General features: G+C 36.9%; 1 protein-coding gene across 5 annotated transcripts in view; it reads right to left on the bottom strand.

Annotated features, from left to right (window-relative positions):
* LOC149794731 (uncharacterized) overlaps positions 1-25,041 on the bottom strand; it is a 97,277-nt gene that overhangs the window by 5,465 nt on the left and 66,771 nt on the right. For 3 of the 5 annotated variants that reach the window (XM_089964345.1, XM_089964348.1, XM_089964346.1), the window contains exons 13-15: positions 18,488-18,527; positions 7,328-7,605; positions 5,375-5,408 (exon numbers count right to left, since the gene is read on the bottom strand). In XM_089964345.1, the coding sequence (XP_089820471.1) occupies positions 5,375-5,408; positions 7,328-7,605; positions 18,488-18,527 (352 nt within the window). The remainder of the gene's footprint in view (positions 1-5,374; positions 5,409-7,327; positions 7,606-18,487; positions 18,528-25,041) is intronic. The other 2 variants (XM_089964349.1, XM_089964350.1) reach the window with 1 other exon arrangement.

Below are 25,041 nucleotides of genomic sequence, written 5' to 3'. Positions count from 1 at the left end.
CACTAAGAACATAACCCTATATATAATAAGAACACAACCCTATATCACTAAGATCACAACCCTATGTACACTAAGAACATAACCCTATATATAATAAGAACACAACCCTATGTACACTAAGAACATAACCCTATATATAATAAGAACACAAACCTATATCACTATGAACACAACCCTATGTACACTAAGAACATAACCCTATGTACACTAAGAACATAACCCTATATATAATAAGAACACAAACCTATATCACTAAGAACACAACCCTATGTACACTAAGAACATAACCCAATATATAATAAGAACACAAACCTATATACACTAAAACACAAACCTATATCACTAAGAACATAACCCTATATACAATAAGAACACAAACCTATATATACTAAAACACAAACTTATGTACACTAAGAACACAAACAGGTACACTAAGAATGTAACTGTATGTACACAAAGAACACAAATATGTTGTTGTTGTTGTAGGATTTAACGCCATTTTTCAGCACAAGATAGGCTATACATGGTAGCCAGTATAATTGGTGGAGGAAGAACTCTTGAAAACCCCAAGAAGAACCACCGACAAACATATGTACACTAAGAACATAACCCTATTTACAATAAGAACACAAACATAGGTACACTAAAACACAAACATATGTACACTAAGAACACAAACCTTTGTACACTAAGAACAAAAACCTGTGTATACTAAGAAAATAAACATAGGTACACTAAGAACATAACCCTATGTACAATAAGAACACAAACATACATACACTAAAACACAAACCTATGTACACTAAGAACATAACACTATAAACACAAAGAACAACAGTATGTACCCTAAGATAACAATCCTATGTACGTTAAGAACACAAACATAAACCTATGTACACTCAGAACACAAACCTATATACACTAAGAACACAAACCTATGTACACAAAGAAAACACAAACCTATATACACTAAGAACACAAACCTATGTAAACTAAGAACACAAACCTATATACACTAAGAACACAAACCTATGTACACTAAGAACACAAACCTATGTACACTAAGAACACAAACCTATATACACTAAGAACACAAACCTATATACACTATGTACACCAAGAAAACAACCCTATGTACACTAATAACACAAACCTATATACACTAAGAACACAAACCTATGTAAACTAAGAACACAAACCTATGTACATTAAGAACACAAACCTATGTACACTAAGAACACAAACCTATGTACACTAAGAACACAAACCTATATACACTAAGAACACAAACCTATATACACTATGTACACCAAGAAAACAACCCTATGTACACTAATAACACAAACCTATATACACTAAGAACACAAACCTATGTACACTAAGAACACAAACCTATGTACACTAAAAACACAAACCTATATACACTAAGAACACAAACCTATATACACTATGTACACCAAGAAAACAACCCTATGTACATTAATAACACAAACCTATATACACTAAGAACACAAACCTATGTAAACTAAGAACACAAACCTATGTACACTAAGAACACAAACCTATGTACACTAAAAACACAAACCTATGTACACTAAAAACACAAACATATGTACACTAAGAACACAAACATATGTACACTAAGAACACAAACCTATATACACTATGTACACTAATAACATAACCCTATGTACACTAAGAACATAACACTATAAACACTAAGAACAATTAATATGTACACTAATAACATAACCCTATGTACACTAAGAAAACAGCCCCATGTACACTAAGAATACAACCCTATGTACACTAAAAATACAATCCTATGATGTACACTAAGAACAAAACTCCGTGCACACAAAGAACATAACCCTATCTCCACTAAGAACACAAACATAGGTACATTTAGAACATAACCATATATACACTAAGAACACAAACCTGTGTACAATAAGAAAACAACCACTAAGAAAACAACCCTATGTACACTAAGAATACAACCCTATGTACACTAAGAAAACAACCCCATGTACACAAATAACATAACCCTATATACACTAAGAACACAACCCTATGTACAATAAGAAAACAACCCAATGTATGCTAAGAACACAAACCTATTTACACTAAGAACACAACCCTATGTACACTAAGAAAACAACCCTAGGTACACTAATAAAACAACCCTATGTACACTAAGAAAACAACCCAATGTACACTAAGAACACAAACCTATGCACACAAAAAAAACCACAAACCTACATACACTAAGAACACAAACCTACATACACTAAGAAAACAACCCTATGTACACTAAGAACACAACCCTATGTACACAAAGAAAACATTCCTATGTGTGCTAAGAAAACAACCCTATGTAAATTAAGAAAACAACCTGATGTACACTAAGAACACAAACCTATATACACTAAGAACATAAACCTATATACACTAAGAACACAAACCTATGTACACTAAGAACACAAACCTATATACACTAAGAACACAAACCCATGTACACTAAGAACACAAACCTACACTAAGAACACAAACCTATATACACTAAGAACACAAACCTATGTACACTAAGAACACAAACCTATGTACACTAACAACACAAACCTATATACACTAAGAACACAAACCTATGTACACTAAGAACACAAACCTATATACATTAAGAACACAAACCTATATACACTAAGAACACAAACCTATATACACTAAGAACACAAACCTATGTACACTAAGAACACAAACCTATGTACACTAAGAACACAAACCTATATACACCAAGAACACAAACCTATGTACACTAAGAACACAAACCTATGTACACTAAGAACACAAACCCATGTACACTAAGAACACAAACCTACACTAAGAACACAAGCCTATATACATTAAGAACACAAACCTATATACACTAAGAACACAAACCCATGTACACTAAGAACACAAACCTACACTAAGAACACAAACCTATATACACTAAGAACACAAACCTACACTAAGAACACAAACCTACACTAAGAACACAAACCTATATACATTAAGAACACAAACCTATATACACTAAGAACACAAACCTATATACACTAAGAACACAAACCTATGTACACTAAGAACACAAACCTATATACAATAAGAACACAAACCTATGTACACTAAGAACACAAACCTATGTACACTAAGAACACAAACCTATGTACACTAAGAACACAAACCTATATACACTAAGAACACAAATCTACACTAAGAACACAAGCCTATATACATTAAAAACATAACCTTCTGTAAACAAAGTATACAAACATATGTGCACTTAGAATAGAACCCCATGGACACAAAAAATTCTTCTAATGCTGTTTTGTTTTAAAACACACTTGAAAACAACTGTTTCCAGATTTCTCTACTGTTAATATCTTTATCCATATCTGAACATACATAATCATCATTTGTCCAGCATTCCTACTCACTCTTGTAGCTGGAACTACATACACCCCAACTAGAAAAACAGGATACATGTAAAGGAATACAGTGGCCTGAAATGGGGAAAAACAGGATATATGTATGTAAAGGAATACAGTGGCTTGAAATAGGGAACAATATGATACATGTATGTTAAGGAATACAGTGGTCTGGAATAGTGAAAAACAGGATACATGTATGTTAAAGAATGCAGTGGCTTGAAATGGAATTCAACAGGATATATGTATGTCATGAGATACATTGGCTTGAAATGGGGGAAAACAGGATACATGTATATTAAAGAACGCAGTGACTTGAAATGGGGGAAAACAGGATACATGTATGTTAAGGAATACAGTGGCTCGAAATGGGGGAAAACAGGATACATGTATGTTAAGGAATACAGTGGCTTGAAATGGAGAAAACAGGATACATGTATGTTAAGGAATACAGTGGCTTGAAGTGGGGAAAAACGTGATACATGTATGTTAAGGAATACAGTGGCCTGAAGTGGAGAAAAACGTGATACATGTATGCTAAGGAATACAGTGGCTTAACACATGTATCACGAGGGATAATGTGCTTGAAAATCAAATATATAGTAAACAATGGTGTAATATTCATCAATCAACACTTTATTGACAGCAACTTAAAATCAGATCATTCTGGTTTGACTGTCATTTCTTAACCATGACCATAATCTGCATATTACATAATGTAATAAATGAACAGATACCATTAATGATTTTTATAGTCTGTTATTTATGCATAACCCACATATCCTACTTATCTCCACTTGTTTTGGATGAAAGTTGTTAAATTTATTTTCCTCATAACCTCAATAACATACCTATAATATTCCCATCTTAAAACAAATTTCTTTAATTGTACAATCAGTGTATATAAACGAACAAGCCACCATACTCTTCTGCACAACATAACCACTGTAGATAACATGTTAATGAATAAGCCCCCCTCTTCTGCACACACACACACACACACAAACACACACACACACACATCAGATGGTGGTTCACCATCATTTGTAAAAATCTGAAAACCATTCACGCCAATATGCAATTTGCAAATTTTGTCATAATCTCTTGGGGAGGTAATTTTAAACAAATGTCATTTACATGTTTTATTTTTAGTAGTTGTAGGCATATTGATGGCTGGTTCAGCATAATTTGTACAAAAGCTGAAACATCTTCATGACAAAATCGTCTGTGCCAAATTTGGATGAAGTATGTCGGTGGATGTTGAGAAGATCCTTTTCCAAAATTATAGTTTTAGCAACAACAGACACATTTAATGGCAGATTGGCATCATTTATCTAAATTATAAATTATGTATTGTCAAATTTGGTCAAATGCTCTCATACAGACTTTGAGATAATGTAATTTAAAGGTTTTTATATTTGTAACAACAGTGGGCATCCTTGATGGTGAACTGGCATCATTTTGTACAAACCCCCTTTGTGTCAGGGTCATCTCGGCCAGATTTGGCTGAAATTTGTACCAATGGTTATATAGAAGTCAAAAACAGAAACTGCTGACAGGCACACAACACACAATGAACTGGAAGCAATGACAGCTCAGATGTTAGAGCACCAGACTTGTTATCCAAGGGTTCCAGGTTTGATTCCTACCCAGGATAGCCTTGGTAGGCTGCCTTAGTGTATTACTGGGAAAAGGCAGGTAGCTTCCATGTCCTTGGCATTATAGGGCCATAATGTTTTAAAGTGCAGTTTGAAAAATTAAAATAAAAAATAAACAAAAATGGACACATGGCCATATCGTAAGCTCAACCGGCTTTACAGCAAGCTGAGCTAAGAATACAACTGCTACCTGTCTCATTAATTTCACAGTAAAAGTACGAGGCAAAAAAAAAACTGTAAACTTACTCATCTGTATCTGATGTCACATCACTTCTACCGTCTGAAAAATAAACATATATATATTTGTACAGCTGAAGCTCCAGGTTTTCAACCTCCAAATGAATCATTCTGTGATAACCATAGTTTGCATCAATACAGCTTGATGTAATTACAGACATTCTGCTGGCTTCTAATAAACATAAATGCTGGGTTTTCAAGCCAACTGTGTTTAAGGTAATCCGATTCTAATGGAGTTAAAAAGTTAATTCTGACAAGATACATATATAAATCCTGAAATTGTATCCTGGATTAGATAACTCAACAGTTTCATCAAGAAAGCCAATTAAGTGTTCTAAAAAAATATAACCTATGTAAACTAACTCTCAACCATTATTACATGTTGATTTTATGCATTTTTACTATATCCTCATAAAAATTCTTTCTAAACATAAAGGCATCAATATTATGCTTTCTTTTTTGCTCACAATCAAAGTCATCTGAGATTTTGATGATAAAAACCCATCTCACAAATTTTATTGAAACTGGTTGAGAAATAATTTATAGATTTAGAAATTCTGCCAATGACCAATATTTTTCTAGATTTGGAAACTCTGCCATTAAGATGCAAGGTAATTTATTAATGTGTGCAAATCTAACTTATCACAGAAACTATCTATAAAACAGATCACCTGATTAATATCCATTGATCTAGCCAATTATCAAAAATGCAGAAAATCTTGATCACATAACCATATATTCCAACTCTGATAAAAATCAGATTGAAATATGACCTTAAGAGATTAACAAGCTCAGCCAATCTGATTACATTTTTATTATGTGTGGCTCTCATTCATTATTGAACTATAAGCCTATATCTCAAGCTTGATCAAACTCAGATAAGAAATGTGGCTTCCATAAGGGTAACAAGCAATGAGAAGATCTCAGTTGTTATCATACTCATCAGAGATCTTAACAATGTAAGCATATATTCTAGGACTAATCAAAATCAGGCATAAAAAAATGGCCTCCACAGTGGTAATGAGCTTAATCATATGATGTAAAAATCCCATCATTAATATGCATGGATTTCACTCATCAAACTCATCAGAGATCTTAACAATGTAATCATATGATGTAAAAATCCCATCATTAATATGCATGGATTTCACTCATCAAACTCATTAGAGATCTTAACAATGTAATCATATGATGTAAAAACCCATCATTAATATGCATGGATTTCACTCATCAAACTCATTAGAGATCTTAACAATGTAATAATATATTCTAAGACTGAACAAAATCAGATCAAAAATATGGCCTCCACTGTGGTAATCAGCCTCAGCACCTGATGTAAAACTCCCATTATTAATATGCATGGATTTCACTCATCAAACTGATCATTGTGATATAAACCCCATACTCCTAAAGGTTCAGAGATGCTGTCAGGAATTTTTTAATAAGGGGGAATCAGGGAGGGGGGTTCAATGCCAAATGGCAGCTGAGTGACATTATTGTAAAGTATAATGCATACCTAACTTAAGATGGGAGTTTAATAACTTCATGTCAAATCTCTGACAATAAATATACAAGTAACTGCATACCCAATTAAGTTTGCTGCAAAATGGCATTAAACCCTACAACAACATATTAAAGTATCATCCATAAAAGCAAAAGTGTCTGAGAAACTCACCTAAACATGAAAAGTATTACATGATTCAGAAAAGAACTTCACAGTGACCTACTTTTAGTTAGTTGCTGTTGTACTTCTCAGCATAATTATAAACCATAATCTTTTACATTTTCCTAGATAACATAAATTGGTTTCTCTTAGGTCCATGAAAAACAATTCTATTCCTTGTCATGTAAAACTAGTTTTTTGTTTCATTTTCTAACTGCCATTTCTGAATGAATCAGGGCAGAATAAAAAGAGGACTCAAATTTGTGAACGACTTTCTCAGATTTGTATTAAATAAGAACCTGTATTATTATTATACCCCTCGTGCTTATCCCAGACCTCAGTCAGTCCATGTAAGAGCTTTTTATCTCCTACCCCAACATGGCCCCGTGCACGAGAACGTGTGGTCCGTGATGCAGCAGCATCTTTTTCAACAACCGACTGGTATATTGTTTTGAAGCCCTTCATCTCTACTTCTTGCTGATGACGCTTTGCTTGCTCCAAACATCCTTCCAGATGGTCCTGATACCTCTGGCCTTTGCAGAAATGACCATCACAAATGTAGCACATCTCCATCAAACTGAGAAAAAAAAACATCTTCAGGTGAGATGCACAAAGTTGGCCCATTAATATAAGGTCTACTCACAACACATTAACAAATGAGGTTTACTTGGGAACATTAAAATGAGGTTTACTTGTGACACATTAAAATGAGATTTATTTATAACATTATAATATACAAGGTTTATTCGTGTCATCATGCTCTAATATTTCCTAGGAATATTATCTTTGGAACACCAAAATCCTTTTAAAGAGATAGAAGAACACAAGCATGTTTACCCATGGTCTTTTTCAAAGAAACTCTGTAGATCCTGTCGTATCATATGTATGAGAACTGTTCAAAGAGAAACTTTTCAACACAAACATATCAGGAGAGCTGGATCACAGATGTGCTAAGTGGTCTTTAAGCCCAGGAAAGTTGGACTTTGAAGGGGTGGGGTGAACAGCAGGAAAAAAACAAATGTGTAAGTGTGTGCTTATAGAATAGCCTACCCAACAAAGCCCATTCTTATATGTGACAAACTCATGTCATGATGTAAGAATGCATTCCCAGTTTAAAATCAAAATATTTCAAAGATATTCAGTCAAAAGTGTGACAGAGACTGAGAGACACCATTTTAAAAATAAGCATCTCTTGCAGGGACTGATGCTATACTGGCAGAAAAGAATTTCCAGAAATTTAAGATAAGACCATTTCTTCTTTTAACTGTTGAGTGTTGGAAATTTCATTTAGGACAAACTGAACAACAATAGAAGATTTTTAGACTTTTGGTGAGAATCCCATGTTGATATTACTAACCAATTAGGAGAGTTATTGAAGATTTTGAATGCATTCATTTTGGCATCAAAAATATGAGGTCAGATAGACACAATTTTATCCAGGACCAAACAAGGTCATAATTACTGCATTTACTGGATATATGGGGACACAACAAAATAATTAATTTTTTCCTGTCCTAGAACTTATGATGAAACATTACTTCACCTAGGTCATATGTCCCAAGACTTAAGTAATGAAACAAATTTGTGTTGAAAATTCATGTCCCCCCCCTGCACACTGCAATAAAATAGATAAACAAAATGCTTATTTGATAATAAAATGAAAGAAACTAACCTTGTATTGTTATCATTTCATCATAAGCATCAAAGAATAAAATCTATCAACAAACTCCATATTTGTTGCATAGGTGTCAATACTGTAGCATGGATTGTTTATGTCTGATAACACATGGCACATTGTTTATTTACATGAACATAGAGAAACAAATAGAGTTTGGTTGTACTCAAAGGTGTTAATGTCATCCAACTGAAAACTAGAGTGAACAAAATCAAAAACAAGAGAGAAATAATCAAATGATTGCTTGAAGGTATCTCCCAATTAAGCCTGACAATGTTAGGTGCAAAAGATCCAAGACTTTATTATATCCAGGTCAACTATACGACAGTATCTCGCAAATAAAAATCATTATTTAAAAATACGTTCACTTGAGTGCCAATGACAATCTTTTCGCTAGCATGGATTACAAAAAGTATTATTAAAGAAAATTATTGCTATGTACGCTATTTACCAGTAAACATCAATGGCCGTATGTATGTATTATAACTCTCAGATGACATCAAACAGAAGCCCAGATGGTGAATAAACACAACTGGCCGCAAGCTATAAACTCATTGTTTGAACTTACCAAAAAGATATCAAAGACTACGGTTATTTTTGTTACAAAGCAAGCTGACCTCAAAAGCCAACTTTGGATAATTTTAAGCCTATTTTTTTTCTTCAAGGATATCAATACAAAGATTATTTGAATACAAAGAAAGCCAACCTCAGAAGCTGACTTTGGAGTCTTTAAAAGTGCAAAAAAAATTTTTTAAGATACCAAGTCTGCTGACATAGAGAAGCTAACTTCACAGGAAATTCACGGGAAATTTAAAAATAAATTGAAACAATGGAATTTTTAAACAAAGTGATACAATATAGTGCTTCATGTAAGGACATCGATGACCCAGCATCACCAAGAAGATCTGGATCAGGGGTGAAGGATCTAGAGGCTAGGGTGGCAACAGCTTGTGGCAGAAATCAACAGCCAAAGGGTGGGGAGACCACCCCTTTAGGACTGTGGCATATTTGTCTGAAGGAAAACTTCAGTGTTAAGTTCCTGGACCAGTCCTGGGTGTGGGAGACACAGAAGGTTTGAAAGAGATGCTGCTGCAGAAAAACTCTTTAGAGGGGACCCATGTGACCAAGATGTCTAAGGTTGGGCTCAGCCAACAAGGGTATGCAAGAAAGCTTGCAATGAGCTTCCTGTGGGTGAGTGGTTCTTCCTCCACCAAACATACTGGCTGCTATGTATAGTCAATCATGTGCTGAAAAATGGCGTTAAAACCACCACCCCAAAAAGAGGAAACTTATTGTCCTCAGCACCAGAAGACTTGGGACACAAGTCAGGGTGAAGAAAGCAGTAAATTTCATTCTCCAGCTTATTGACTATTTAAACTTCCTCCTCCTCAGCACCTGGTCAAGCAGGTGGGAAGGACAGGGGTCCCAACAGAGGGACAGTCACCTGCAAGACAGGACTGTCGCTCCTGGTATCACTCAACCTTGATGTAGCTGTTGACATGGTGTTGTCCTTATCCCTAAGCCCCTCATGGGGGGAGGTCTGACAAGCCCTACTTACAGACTTACTAGGTGAGTGGGATCATCATAAGGGGTAAGTGGCAGCAACCCTTCTTTTTGGTGTCACTGGCAACACTGCATGTTCATGGTCTGTCATATCTGCCTTACCATGAAACCAAGGGAGGGACATCAAATGTGCCATGGGGTGAAGGAAAACTTACTTTCTGAAGGGGGGGGGGGGGGCCTTACACATCCCATAGAGATTAAGTGGGAATACAGAGAGGGGTGGTAGAATGCCAATCCTAGAACAGCAAGTACAACCTGACTTCCTATCCCCTTCAGAATCAAACTGTAAGATAAAGATTTCTTTAGCCTTCTTTTTGTCACCACTGACTTTTTTTTGGCTCATTGTGCAATCGTTTCTTTTCCTTCTCAATGAGAGCCTTTTTCCTTTCAAGCTGGTGCTTGTATTGGCAACATGCAAGAAATCTTTCTTCTTATAGCAATTAATTGCACTTTTTCCTGATGCCTTCTGAGCTTCAATTTCTCCATATGCAGCTTCTTTCGTAGGTGCTGTTCCAAACCCTTCCAACCGCAATTACTGTAATTCAGGTCTTTCTTGCAGAGGTCACAAAATGCCAGTTCTCTAGAGTTCCGTTTTCTTATAAACTGACCAACTAAATTTCCGAGAACTTTTGCTCCAGCCATTCCCATTTCCATATGTTTTTTAAACCTTTATCTGAACTTTTCATGTCATGGTCTCTCTCAAGAACTCTGGACACCATATTTTGCAAGCATGCTTCTTCTTTCCATTGCCATCAGTTTCCATTAGACTAAGATTCATTGGATGAATTTAAACCGTTGACCAATCTGAATACTCTTTACGAGAGTCATGTGCTAACTAATATATGAAACAAATAATTTATAAAGGTTGTTGTGGAATGGGACGGGACAGACCAAAAAAAACAAAAAAAAAGATCAGAGATGTTATATAAAAACGGACTATATCAAGTAAAATCTGATTCAAGTCAGGAGAAAAGCAGAATTCCACTTTAAATCAGAGAAAAATCATGTCTGCGTTTTACTCTTTCTATACTGCACTATTTAAAAAGTCCAAAATATTTTGGAGTGAATTTTTCAGTTCTTGAAGCTTATCGAGCTGTTTTTCAAGAGCTCCAAGTTCTGCGATTTTGTCCTTAACACTTTTCCTCAATCTATTTGATGTTGTGTTAAAGGAAATTTTCCTAATGGTCTTTGCTTTCAATGCATAGTCAGCAGCAGCAGCTGTCATTATCTCACTGACTTTTTCAGTACCTGCCTTTGTTCTTCATCTGGTGGGGATGCCACCATAAAACGAAAAGAAACAACAAAGATATATGTACATTTATTTTATCACTTATTCAAAAATACCATATGGATATTTTAAACTACTTCATATTAGATATATCAATATTTCTCTCAGCTGTATTCTGTATTTATAGGCTTATCGTATTCAATGAAATTATTCTGTCCTATTTTCATTCAATCCAAAAATAGAATCAGAATGAATTAATTTCATTTGAAGACTTGATGCAGTTTCTATTTAAAACTTGAATCTCTGTCTTCACAAACATACCACTTTCATTAAAAATGATTTCATGCTGAAGGCTTCTTGTTTTGCTATATTAAACACCATTTATAGAGCTTGGTGTTATACTTCCAGCTGCATGTGACCGTAGAGCACAGGTCACACGATTCACCCATAACCTGCCCCAAACCACCCAAAATTACAGCAAAACTGCCCAAATCCACCACAAACATGATGTAAATCAAACAAAACATACCCAAAACCAGAAGAAAATTTACAGTGTCTCTTACAATGTTTGGATTTGTTCGCCGACAAGCTTCATTATAATTACTATTTCCATGTGGTTGTTTAATTTTAAGGACCTTTCTCCAAAATATTCTTCCACAGCCCATTCCTGGATAAAATGCATTTGCATTTCCTTTAATCTTTATGCAATATATGTGGAATGAGAGTAACTCTTCAGGTTGCATTTCAATTACAACATATGTAATAGTCTTATTTTGTACTTCGTTTCATACAAATTACATTGTTTTTTGTATAAAGGAGTCACAGTCTATTTTCTGATTCAAGCACAAAAATGGTACAAGTTGCTATCGCAATTTTATATATACCAATCAATTTAATTACAAAATAATATTGACATTCTGATTCATTTTAGAACAACCTCTGACCTTTTATCTGCTCACTTCTTTGATTTTTACTGCCTTCTATAAATTTCACGGACCGCCACTTTGTCACAGCATGTAATAGTTTGGCTCATACTAAACTGACTAGTGGTTAGAGCATCCACGTCAGATATGAAAGGTTGTGGGTTCGAACTCTGGCTGAGTCATAAGAAAGACTTATAAAAATAGTACTAACAGCTGCCTCACTAGGCATTCAGCAATAACAAGTCAGTTAGGATTGGTCGGCCTGGTGTCAGGATAATGTGACTGGGTGGGACATCATGCTACATGTCTGCGGAATGATGCCCCAGTGCTAGACATCACTATAAATTGCCATGCAGAAGACATCATAGCAATGACTGAATTTTTTTTAAAAGCTACGTTAAAAAATCCAAATAAAATATGTTGTGTTCTGAAGACATTTTACACTTTTATGTACGTATTCATAGACCTTTTTATCTGCCTCACATAAATGAATCCAATATGCAGAAGACCGTATTAACATTAAATTTCAACGACAATAACATTTTTACATGTAATGACATGAAGCATAAAGTACATAATGGATCAGCAGTTATTTGCAATTCAGTTTGGAAAAAAATGAATCAGTACCTTTACATGGATCTAACTACAAGAAATTATACAGAACATCAAGAAAATAATACAATATATCGCTATAACCCATAGCAACAACCAACTGCTAATAAATACAAGAACAAATGCACATACAAATATTTAAAATTGTCATGTATGTTATTGTTTTCATCTCCATTGATATGTATGGAATTGATGGTCCATTATTTACTTCACAATGAGGCTGTTTTTATTTGGAATGTATTGACTCTGTCCATTTTGACTTGATAACCAGCACTGGCAATGAATCCTGTAACATTTGCCTCCCTTGTTTATTTTCATCCAATGTAAATACTAAATCTGGCATAATTTATCACCTGTTTCTACTAGTTAGTTCTCTTTCCAATGTTTACGTGTGGTTTTGGGTATGTTGTGTTTAAATTACACCATGTTTGTGGTGTATATGGGCAGGTTTTTGATGGTTTGGGGAAGATTTGGGTGGATTCGAGTAGTTTTGGGTGAATTGTGCGGCTGGTAGAGCAATCTATCTCACTGCATGCAAATCAATATCCTTTTAGCATAATTTGCATTTTGCAAAGGTCCTTGAGAAAGATCTCATATCTCTAACTTTATATTTTTCTTCATCTAGCCATCAAAGTTGGAATCAACAGCCAGTCATTTAGAAGATCACAAACGATTCAAATTTAAGCTGCGGCTACATCCGGGAATTGTACAATTGGAAGTTCAAAATGTATGACTACACAGTGGCCAGTTGTGGAAATATTTATGTTCTGGCACAAACTTGGGGGGGGGGGGGTCTTTTTTGTTGTTTTTTTCCCCCTTTTCTTTTTTATTTAAACCTACAAAATGAAAACTATTTATTAATTCCTTCTTTTTTCAGGAAAATCAAGGTTTTTCAAGGGATCCAGTCAATATTTTGAATTTTCAAGGTGTTTTCAAGGCCTTTCAAGGTCCCGTGTGAACCCTGCGAAGGAAAATATGCTTTTTACACTTCCCCAGCTGCCAAAAAGAAATAAAAACCCTATATGTTGTTGTTGTATGGTTTAACGCCATTTTTCAGCACACAATAGGCTATACATGGCGGCCAGTATAACTGGTGGAGGAAGAACCCTGGAAAACCCAGGGAAGAACCACCGACCCACGAGAAGCTACTGGCAGGCTTTCCCACGTACCCACGCTAGCCGAGCCTTGGACTCGAACCCACGCAGACAGAGGTGAGATGGCAGTGATCCGGAATGGTGAGTGCTTTAGACCACTCGGCCACTCGGGGCCAAACCCTATATGGGGATAAAATTTAATCTCGATCATATCCAGCAAGACAGGAGTGTGTCTGGGGATCTGTGTAGAGAGTGGAGCTTTACCCAAAGGTTCACACGGTGTTTAGTTAAAAAAACATACAACACACAAGGATATTTCTTCCAGGCATTAGAGAGCTTGGCACCAGTCTCTGTAGCTCAAAATACCTGATACGGTCGACTAAATGAAAATCGAACTGATAGTCCGACTTTTTGACAATATTAGCATTGGGTAAGGTTTTTTGACAATATTAGTGCTGGGTAAGGCTTTTTTGACAATGTTAATGTTGGGAATGGCTTTTTAACCCTATTACCATCGACAGCAAAAACTGAGCATCGCCTTTCTTCAAAAAGAACAAGAAGAAAATTAGCCAATGCACTTGTAGAGGAGCTACTATAATTAACATGCTGATCTTTTTAAGCAATAAGATTTCAAATTAGCTGCTGTGGTACACACAATGGATGTCAGCTTGGCACCATGTTCATTTAGGACAAAGAAGACATCATAAGAAGTCTTCTGGTGAAAACCTCACATCATAATGATCATCCATTCAGGGTAGTAGTAAAAACAAGATGTATGACTGCCACCATCTTCATTTGGGATATGGTGGAAGCCCTGTTATAATGATCCTCCATTAAGGACTTGGTGGAAGCCCTGTTATAATGATCCTCCATTAAGGACTTGGTGGAAGCCCTGTTATAATGATCCTCCATTAAGGACTTGGTGGAAGCCCTGTTATAATGATCCTCCATTAAGGACTTGGTGAAAGCCCTGTCATAATGATCCTCCATTTAGGATTTGGTGGAAGACCTGTCATAATGATCCTCCATTTAGGATCTGGTGGAAGCCCTGTCATAATGTTGTTGTTGTTGTTGTTGTTGTAGGGTTTAACGCCATTTTTCAGCACACGATAGGCTATACATGGCGGCCAGTATTAATGGTGGAGGAAGAACCCGGGAAATCCCCGGAAAGAACCACCGACCCTCGAGAAGCCCTGTCATAATGATCATCCATTTAGGGGAATAGTAAAAACAAGACCTTAAGACAGTTGTTGTGGCAGTGATACTGGATGTATGACTACCACCATCTTCATTTAGGATATGGTGGAAGCCCTGTCATAATGATCATCTATTTAGGATACGGTGGAAGCCCTGTCATAATGTTCATCCGTTTAGGGGAAGCAGTGACAACAATATTTTTAAAACATCTTGGCAAGCATATTGAATGTGCAACTGGCACCAATGTCTTTTAGGTATCAAAGAAGTCAACTGGCCCAAACACAAGTAGCCATCCATTTGGAATAAAGCAGAGATAACTATTTTCTGTGTGGTGGTCATATGGGACATCAGATCAACACCATGTTCATTTAAGACTAACTGGACATCATAAGAAGTCTTCTGGTGAAAACCCTACATCAATACAATTTACTGTTCAAATCAAGTTGTGATAACAAGATGTTTAAGCTGTCTGCTGTAGTGGCCATCTTCGATTTCACATCAGCACCTTTTTGATTTAGGGCTGGACATCAAATTAAGTCTTTTAGAGAAAACCCCATAATGATATGACCATCAAGCCAGGAGCAGTAATGAAATGGTTTTCATGATGGATCGCATACTGGACATCAGCTTGGCAACAATTTCTTTTAGGACCACATAGATATATGAAGGCTTTTGGATGTCTCCAAGGCTGCTTCCCTCCTGCAGTGATGGAGTTCTGCAGTTTTTAATCTATATATATCTATGGAGCATATATCCTGGCCAAGACTTCTAACAGTCTCTGTATGGCTATTGGAAATAGATTTTTCCATTAACCGAATGAATTAGGCAGACAAAAATAGGGGTCAGAATGTAAGGATATGGTAACTGGTGTCCAATCTCCAGTTTAAACACAATGTCAGCCATAATGAAATGGGTCTAGGGTCCTCTCAAGTAAGCAGTTGAATCCAAAGTGTGTGTGCGTGTGTGTGTGTGGGGGCGGGGCTTAAGGTTTCAAGCAGGCAAATGTACCCAGCAGCTTTTGCCTGAGACCATAGATCAAAGTACAATAAAGTTACATACAACTCCTTCCACCGTCTGGCCACTGCTGTGCCATTACACAATTTCTAAGATCACTCACCATCACTGAGTGAGGGAGCAACAAGTCTGACTTAGGCTGCAAAGAGCCTCTCCAAACTAGAAAGGATCCTAGCCTCCAAAGATCCAGACAGCTTGGGACACACATCTTTTGAAGTCCCTCTTATACAGCCACCCCTCCTGCATATATAAGATGGGTGGCCTTTCCAGTGGTAGGACTATATTTATGAGATGTATATGTATATATAGTAAAAAAATCTATATATAATTTAAAGCAATTCATATCTTCATTTAAAAGTAGCATTAATTACTAAAATGTTCTTGTCTTAAACAGATTTATTTCAAGGTAACATAACAGTTCTTATTTTTAAGCATGAACTGTGAGTTTGGTATTGTTGGCATGTGCATCGCAAGACCATTTAAATCTTGGTACATACATTGTTTCATTTTGAAAATAATCCTCTTTCCATTCACTCCATTTTCCCACCGTAACAGGATATTCTCCTTATCTGTGACAATGTTGTTTATTTGAGTATTCCCAATATAACATTTATCAGCAAGTGAACTCTCCCCATTATCGTCAAGTCGAATAACTTTTACTTTTCCATCTGGAGTATTATTTCTCCATTTAGGTGATGACATAATGAAGTTTGGCAACAATTTATTCCTATATTGCTAACTGTACAGTACTGCAATTTAATTTTGCAGATTAAACTTTTGTAGAGTAAATTAAATTCCTTGTTTATCAAGGATGTGATACATGTACTGTCACATGATTTTAGGTTCTTTGTCTAGTACCCTGTTTTGTTCAATGTTAATTTCTCTCGGTGTTAAACCACAGAATCTATATTTAGCCTAAGCTGACCATGTCATGATCTTGACAATTACGTCATTGTAATCATTAAAAAAAACACAAACCCCCCAAAACTGTTGTCTGAAGCCCGAAAACTCATTAAAATGCTGACCTCATTTCAGTGTTCAGTATTTTAAATACAATACAATTTTATTATCACACAAGCTTAGGTAAGAAAATAACAAAAATGTCTTTCACAATACACATGTCAAAAAGACACAGTTTCCAAAAACAAACTGAATATACTGCTTTAACTGCACTTAGCACTCTTCCACATTTTGCTGGTATGTAAATTACATGCAGATAAAATGAGAAGAAAAAAATATTAGGTGACAATAAGCTTTAAAAATGAAAAAAAAAACAAAACAACAAATTTCCAGTAATTTTCCAGACAAGTTCAAACCATGTAAATGTCTACAGATGGAGTTAATGAGATGAATGATGCAGTCAAAACAGAACAACATGCTCACATATTTGTTTATATGCAATACAAAGAGTCAGCTTTTTTGTTGAAACAATTCCCATCTTTGCCCAAACAGATAATCTCAGCAGTACTGATGTACGTACATCAATATATTTCCAACTATTACCCATCTTTTGATGTACTACCATAATCATCCGACATATTCTAACTGCTTAACTTCTACAACTTGAAAATAAATTCACAAGAAAACAATACAACCAGAATGCTCAGCCAAATGACATGCAATGTGGACTAGGAAAATATTTAACCTGACAGGTAATTCCGGTAAATAAATATATAAACAAAAATGAAATAAAAATATAAATAAATAAAACACAAATACATGAGGATGATAATTTAAGTCAATTATCATTGATCATAATTAAAAAGTTTAGATTTCATCCAAAGCACACACACACATGATCTCTCTTTCTCTCTAATTTAATACAATATTCGTTGTATGCTCATAGAGACACTTTTTACAAAGTTAGATGTCTTTATTTCATAAATACAATTTATACATATGGTAGAGTTTGCGAGTTTGTAACATGGACCTTATTTATCAGCAAGCAGATTCAGATCAGATTCAGAATTCAGATTCAGCATCGACTAATAGTTTTTCAGACTGCTGGAGGTAAGATGCTAGATGGAGGCAATCTGCCTAGGAAATACACAAGGTAATCTGAAACAATGCAAGTTTAACTTTGAAACAGGTGGTTTATGCAATTAGGCAGCCATCATCACAAAATGTGCAAAGATGTATAGTAAACCACATACCTTGAAGCCTCTTGCTCCAGTTCAGGGGTGTGAGCTCTTGCTGAAACAGAAAGAATTTCATAGTTAGAATCTTTCATTGAAAATGTTCCCCACAATCTTTATCAACAACGTGAAGCATGATAGATACACCCTTTGTCTGAAATGGCTATTTGGAGACAACATGTGAAATTAGTGTTGGAAACAAGCTTTAAGTCATACTGAATAAATCACTGCAACCAAGTTTTGGTACAAAACTGATTTTCATCCAAACGTGGTACATACAGTGCAAGTTAAATGCATCAAAGGTAAACATCAGTTTCTACATATTTTATTTATGGCATGAATAAAAAGCACACATTTTAGTAGGAAAAATGTAAAAGCTGAACTTCTTAAAATTAATATATAAAAAAACATTCAGATTTTTATGATCGTTTTCTGTCTGTGTTTGGGTCATATGATATTGCATTTCTCCACTTCAAAAGGACATATCACTGGATCAGGGATCTGCAAAGACTGCTAGCTACAAGTTACAAAAGCTTGTTAATCAGGCAATAAACAAGAAATCCGTTTATAAAACATACATGCCTTGGTACAGTATCCTATATGCACAATCAAATGGATGTACAAAGATGCTTCTTATGTTACAGTAACACAGTTACATAGGCAACCAGAGTAATGGGCCTTGAAGAAGACATGGTAGCCAACCAAGCCTGAATCCACGCGTCACAAGTCCTGCATGCTAACCACTTACGGACTGGGGCTCGACCCGCTGAAAACAATTTCCAGGAATTAAAAACACTAACATTTATAATTTGAACTGCCGACTTTCTATTCATCAGGAATAGCAATATCGTGATTTTCAAAATGGCTAAAGTAGCAGCCATAATGGACAAAAGATTGGCACCATTTTATTTCAGGACCAACTAGACATCATTAATAAGAATAGAGGAAACCTAATCTTGATATGACCATCCATTTAGGAGCAGTGACAAAGATTTTCAAGATGGCCCTTGCCACATTGGATATCAGAGTAGCACCATTTTTATTCTGGACCAACTAAACATCTGGTGAAAACCCCATATCAATACAGCTTTCTGTTTAACAGCAGATATGAAATTTTAGAGATCATTGCCATGGTGGCAAAAATGGACTTTAGTAAGCACCATCTTCATCAGAACCAACTAAATATAAGGCTTTAATTGAAAACCACAAGTGGCTATGACCATCCATTCCGGACAGAATAGGGAGACCCAGACTTTCATGATGGCCACTGTGGTGTCCAAGCAGTACCATTTTCATTTAACTGGACCATGGGATGATTCACAGCAATCCTCCAAAAAGTTTAGAAGTAACAATGATGGATGGATGAATGTCAGATGATAGACAACAAGAAACAAGACGTGGCGTAAGTGCTCTTCTAATCTATGGCTAATAGGGCTAAAAAATGCAACACCGACAACTAGAGGAAGTGTGAGCAATCTGTTCATGTAAATATACCCCTGACCTCTCCTGTATCCCACCCCTAACCCCATGATGAAGGCAAGCCTGCAATTAAATCATAACTCTTCTGATCAAGACCATAATATGACTAAGTTCATCCACTAAAAACTACAAGAACAGTTTTTGCATTCATAAAATTCTAACATAACAGATGCAAGTCAAAGATAAAGAACTCTTACAAAAATCATGGATCATAAAGATTTTTCAATGTATGTTTTTTTAGATGATGACCATAGTAAGCACCGAGCCATTCACTGAAAACTGAAACTAGCTGCATCCACAAAATTGTGTTGTACACTACATCAAATCCAATAAAACATAATGAGCATGAAAAGTGTAATCTATACATTACATGCCATAATGACAGTAACTTGTATGGAAAAATATGCATTCTTTTTTACTAACCTTGTTCTGCAGTGGGTCAAATTTCTTGTCACAACTGGCCATAATCATTGTGTATTAGAAAATCAATACAATCACAAAACATACTGACAACTTAGTTATATTTAGCACTTACTTTAACTAATCTTCAAGTTTAACTAATCAGTGTAAAAGACAAATTCTGCAATGAGCATGACATTGTGCTTAATCCAAGTGCTGTATTGCATCACTCTAATATTCTTTTCAAATTTGTAAAACTTTGTTGATTTGTCTGTTAATGCCTACTTTAAACATATAGACTTGTCCACTAACATACTTTATTATCAATATAATGAATATGTCAGGCCAAATTTCAGACTGAAGAAGCATGGCTGTTTTCTTGGAAATGTGTCATGTACATCTAGGATAGTCAAATGTTCAGTTCAGTTTTGCCCGTCACACCTGCCGGGGTATAGACCACCCATAAAAGATCGCCAGAGGCTTCTGTCCTGTGCCATCCCTTTGAGCTGACTCCAGGTGTGACCCATCTTAGTGATGTCTGCCTCGAAGTTGTGTCGCCAGGTGTTTCTTGAACAGCCTCTTCTCTGCTTGCCTTGTGGGTTCCACCTTAATGCCTGTCTGGTAATGTTGGTTGGAGGCTTATGTAGGGTGTGTCCTATCCAACCCCACTTTCTCTTCTTGATCTCGTCCTCTACTGGAAGCTGGGAGGTTCATTGCCACAGGTTGGTGTTGCTGATGGTGTCTGGCCAGCAGATATGGAGAATTCTTCTTAGGCAGCTGTTGATGAAGGTCGACTTGGTGGTTCTCCAGGTCTCTGCTCCATAAAGTAGGAATGACTTCACGTTGGAGTTGAACAGTCTGTTCTTGGTAGCCAAGGAAATTTCTTTGGAGCTCCAGATGTTCTTAAGCTGTATGAAAGATGCTCTCGCCTTTCTTATTCCTGCCTTGACATCTGTGTGTGTGCCACCCTGCTGGTTGATAATGCTGCCCAGGTACATGCAGGACTCAACCTCTTCCAGGGGACTCTCTGCAGTGTGACTGGGTTGTTACTGACATAACTGATCTTGTCTTTGTGAATGTTAAGGCCAACCTGTGCTGATGTGGATGCCAGTATGTTGGTCTTGTCCTGCATTTGCTGCTGACTATGGGACAAGAGTGCTAGATCATAGGCTAAATCCAGGTCCTCAAGTTGACTCCACAATGTCCATTGGATCCCATTTCTCTTTGGTGGGCATCTTCATAATCCAGTCAATGGTGAGAAGGAAGAGAAACAGCAACAGCAAGCAGCCTTGCCTCACACCAGTCCGCACTATGAAGCTGTCTGTGCTGTCCTGCATGAATGACTCAGCAGGACATTCCATTTTAAGTGTTCTTGATCAGGTTCACCAGCATGGTTGGGATACCATAGTGGCAAAGAAGTTTCCAGAGTGCCTCTCAGTCCATGCTGTTGAATGCCTTCTCATAATCGACAAAGTTGACGTAGAGTGAAGAATTCCAATCCAACGACTGCTCGACTATGATGCAAATAGTAGCTATTTGGTCCGCACAAGATCTGTTCTGCTGGAAGCCCACTTGTTCATCTCATAACTTTGGGTAGACTGCATCCTTCATCCTCTCCAAGAGGACCCAGTTGAAGACTTTCCTGGTACTGACAAGTGTGTGATTCCTCTGTAGTTGGAGCAGTTGCTGAGGTTGCTTTTTGGGGGGATCTTGATGAGGTGTCCCTCCTTCCAGTCAGTTGGTATTTCTTCTTCCTCCCAGATCTTCTCAAAGAGGGGGTATAGCATTTCCACTGAAGCCTCTAGGTCTGCTTGTGGGCTTCTGCTGGGATGACATCAGGTCCAGCTGCATTGCCATTCTTCAGCTGGGTGATGGCTTTCCTGATCTCGTCTCTGGTGGGATTGTCACAGCTTATGGGGAGATCTGCATTAGCTGGGTGGATTTCTGAGGGATTTAGTGGTGCTATCCTGTTCAAAAGTTCTTCAAAATGTTCTGCCCATCTATTAATTTGGTGTTCTGTACTTGCTATGGTCCTTCCCTGCTTGTCCTTTATGGGTCTCTCTGTTGTGCTGTAGTTGCTGAACAGCTTCTTGGTGATATCGTACAGATTCTTCATGTTTCACTTCTGACCACTTCTTCTGCCTCTACTGCCCGTCCTTCAATGTAGTTTCTCTTGTCTATCTTGATGATTCTTTTCACTTCTTTGAGGGTGTCAGTGTGCTCTTTTTGTACCTTTACTTTTTTAGTTCTTGTCCTACTACTATTTACTGCTGCTTTCTTCTGTTTCCGCTCCTGGATTTTACACAATGTTTCGGCTGAAATCCATTCTTTCTGCTGGTGCTTCATGGGGCCTAGCACTTCTTGGCATGTTGATTTTACTGCCTCCTTTTCTTTCTGCCATCTGTTGTTCACATTGTCTTCCTCATCTTCAAGAATCTCTTATAGCACTTGGTACTTGTTAAGCGTCAGTCTGTATTCTTCTTTAGTTTTTGCATCTTTCAACAGGCTGATGTTTTACTTTGTTTTCGTCTCTTTTGTACCCATCCAGTTCTTCTTCAGCTTAAGCTTCAGCCTTGCGACAACTAAGTGGTGGTCAGATGCTGCATCTGCTCCCCTCTTCACCTTCACATCTTGCAGGGATCTTATTAACTTCTTGGCAAAGCAGATGTATAGACAAATCTACTCTTACACTTTTCTTATACAGCATACTTCTTGTTTAGAATATTCAAGTTTAAAGAGACTAAAGAGATGATAAAAATGACACACACAACTTTTATTGCTTATTTTCATTTCATTTTTTAATCTACCAGAAAAGCAAGATCCAAATACAGGCAAGCACAAGACATAATTGTGTGGTTGACATGTATGGATTATGCTGTCAGGTCAAACAGTGCCTGCGGTCAGCTGCATAACAGAAAGGACACCAGTCCTAACACTAACCTCTTAATGTTGAATGCCAAGTGAGGCAGCTGTTAGAAACATTTTTAAAAGTCTTTCGTATGACTCTGCCAGGGATCGAACTCATGACCCCCAGCATCCGAGGCCACCGGAGTGGTCCTGTGCTATGATGTATCTCCACTATATCTGTTTGGCAAACTGTACTATGATGTACCCCATTGTACTCGATAGGCAAACTGGGCTGTGATGTACCCATTGTACCTAACTGATTAACTCGGCTATGATATATCCACTGAACCTGAATGTAAAACTCTACAACAATATAATACCACTCATGTCAAAACTGTTGCCCATACAAGGGTTCTGGGAAACAGACTCTCCCCATACAAACTGTACAATAATGTCCCCTCAGTACTGCATTGGCAAATTGCAATGATGTATCCTCACTGTACCTGATTGGGAAACTTTGCAGTGATGCAACCCCAATGTATCTGATTGGCAAACTGTGCAATAATGTATCCCAACTGCATCTAATGGTCAAACTCTGCAATGATGTATCACCACTGTTATCAAAACAGTTGTCCATACAAGGGTTCTCTCTTACTACAAACTGTACTATGATGTTCCCTCAATATCATATTGGCAAAATGTACTGATTTATCCCAAATGTATCTGATTGGCAAACTGCAATGATGTATCCCCATTGTATCTGATTGGCAAACTGCACAATGATGTATCCCCAATGTATCTGATTGACAAACTGTTGTTGTTGCTGTTGTTGTTGTAGGGTTTAACGACATTTTTCAGCACACGATAGGCTATACATGGCGGCCAGTATTAATGGTGGAGGAAGAACCTCGGAAAACCCTGGAAAGAACCACCGACCCTCGAGTAGCTACTGGCAAGCTTTCTCACATACCCACATTGGCCGAATCCGAGACTTGAACCTACGCAGACAGAGGTGAGATGGCAGTGATCCGTAACGGAGAGCGCTTTAGACCAGATTGACAAACTGTGCAATGATGTATCCCCATTGTATTTGATTGGCAAACTGTGCAATGATGTATCCCCAATGTATCTGACTGACAAACTGTGCAATGATGCATCCCCAATGTATCTGACTGACAAACTGTGCAATGATGTGTCCCCACTGTATTTGATTGGCAAACTGTGCAACGATGTATCCCCAATATATCTGACTGACAAACTGTGCAATGATGTATCCCCAATGTATTTGATTGGCAAACTGCAATGATGTATCCCCAATGTATCTGACAAACTGTGCAATGATGTATCCCCATTGTATCTGATTGGCAAACTGTGCAATGATGTATCCCCAATGTATCTGACTTACAAACTGTGCAATGATGTATGCCCAATGTATCTGACTGGCAAGGACTAACAGTATGCTTTAATGCAGACCTTTAATGCTGACACTATCACTGGCATCACTGCTACAGCTGAGTAATAACTATCTACTGTCATCACAGCTACAGCTGAGATAAACCTATCTACTGTCATCACAGCTAGAGCTGAGTAATAACTATGTATTGCCATCTGAGAACTGTCTTGCTATCACAGCTACATTTAGGTGACATCAATGTCTTGCCATCTCATAACTGTGTCTTGCCATCACAGCTACAGTGGAGTGACAACTGTCTTGTAATTTGATAACATGGGCTCAACAAAAATGGGGTTTACATTTGAATAACAAAGAGCCCAGAATAAAAAAATGCACAAAACTCGGTCACTTCATTCACTGATTTATAATTTCTAACCTGATTGTCACCATGGGG

Source organism: Sinohyriopsis cumingii, chromosome 7 (genome assembly GCF_028554795.1).
Source record: "Sinohyriopsis cumingii isolate HCF-2022 chromosome 7, ASM2855479v2, whole genome shotgun sequence".
Lineage (NCBI taxonomy): Eukaryota > Metazoa > Mollusca > Bivalvia > Unionida > Unionidae > Sinohyriopsis > Sinohyriopsis cumingii.
Note: the sequence above shows the minus strand (reverse complement) of the source record. Positions and strands in the feature narration are given on the sequence as shown.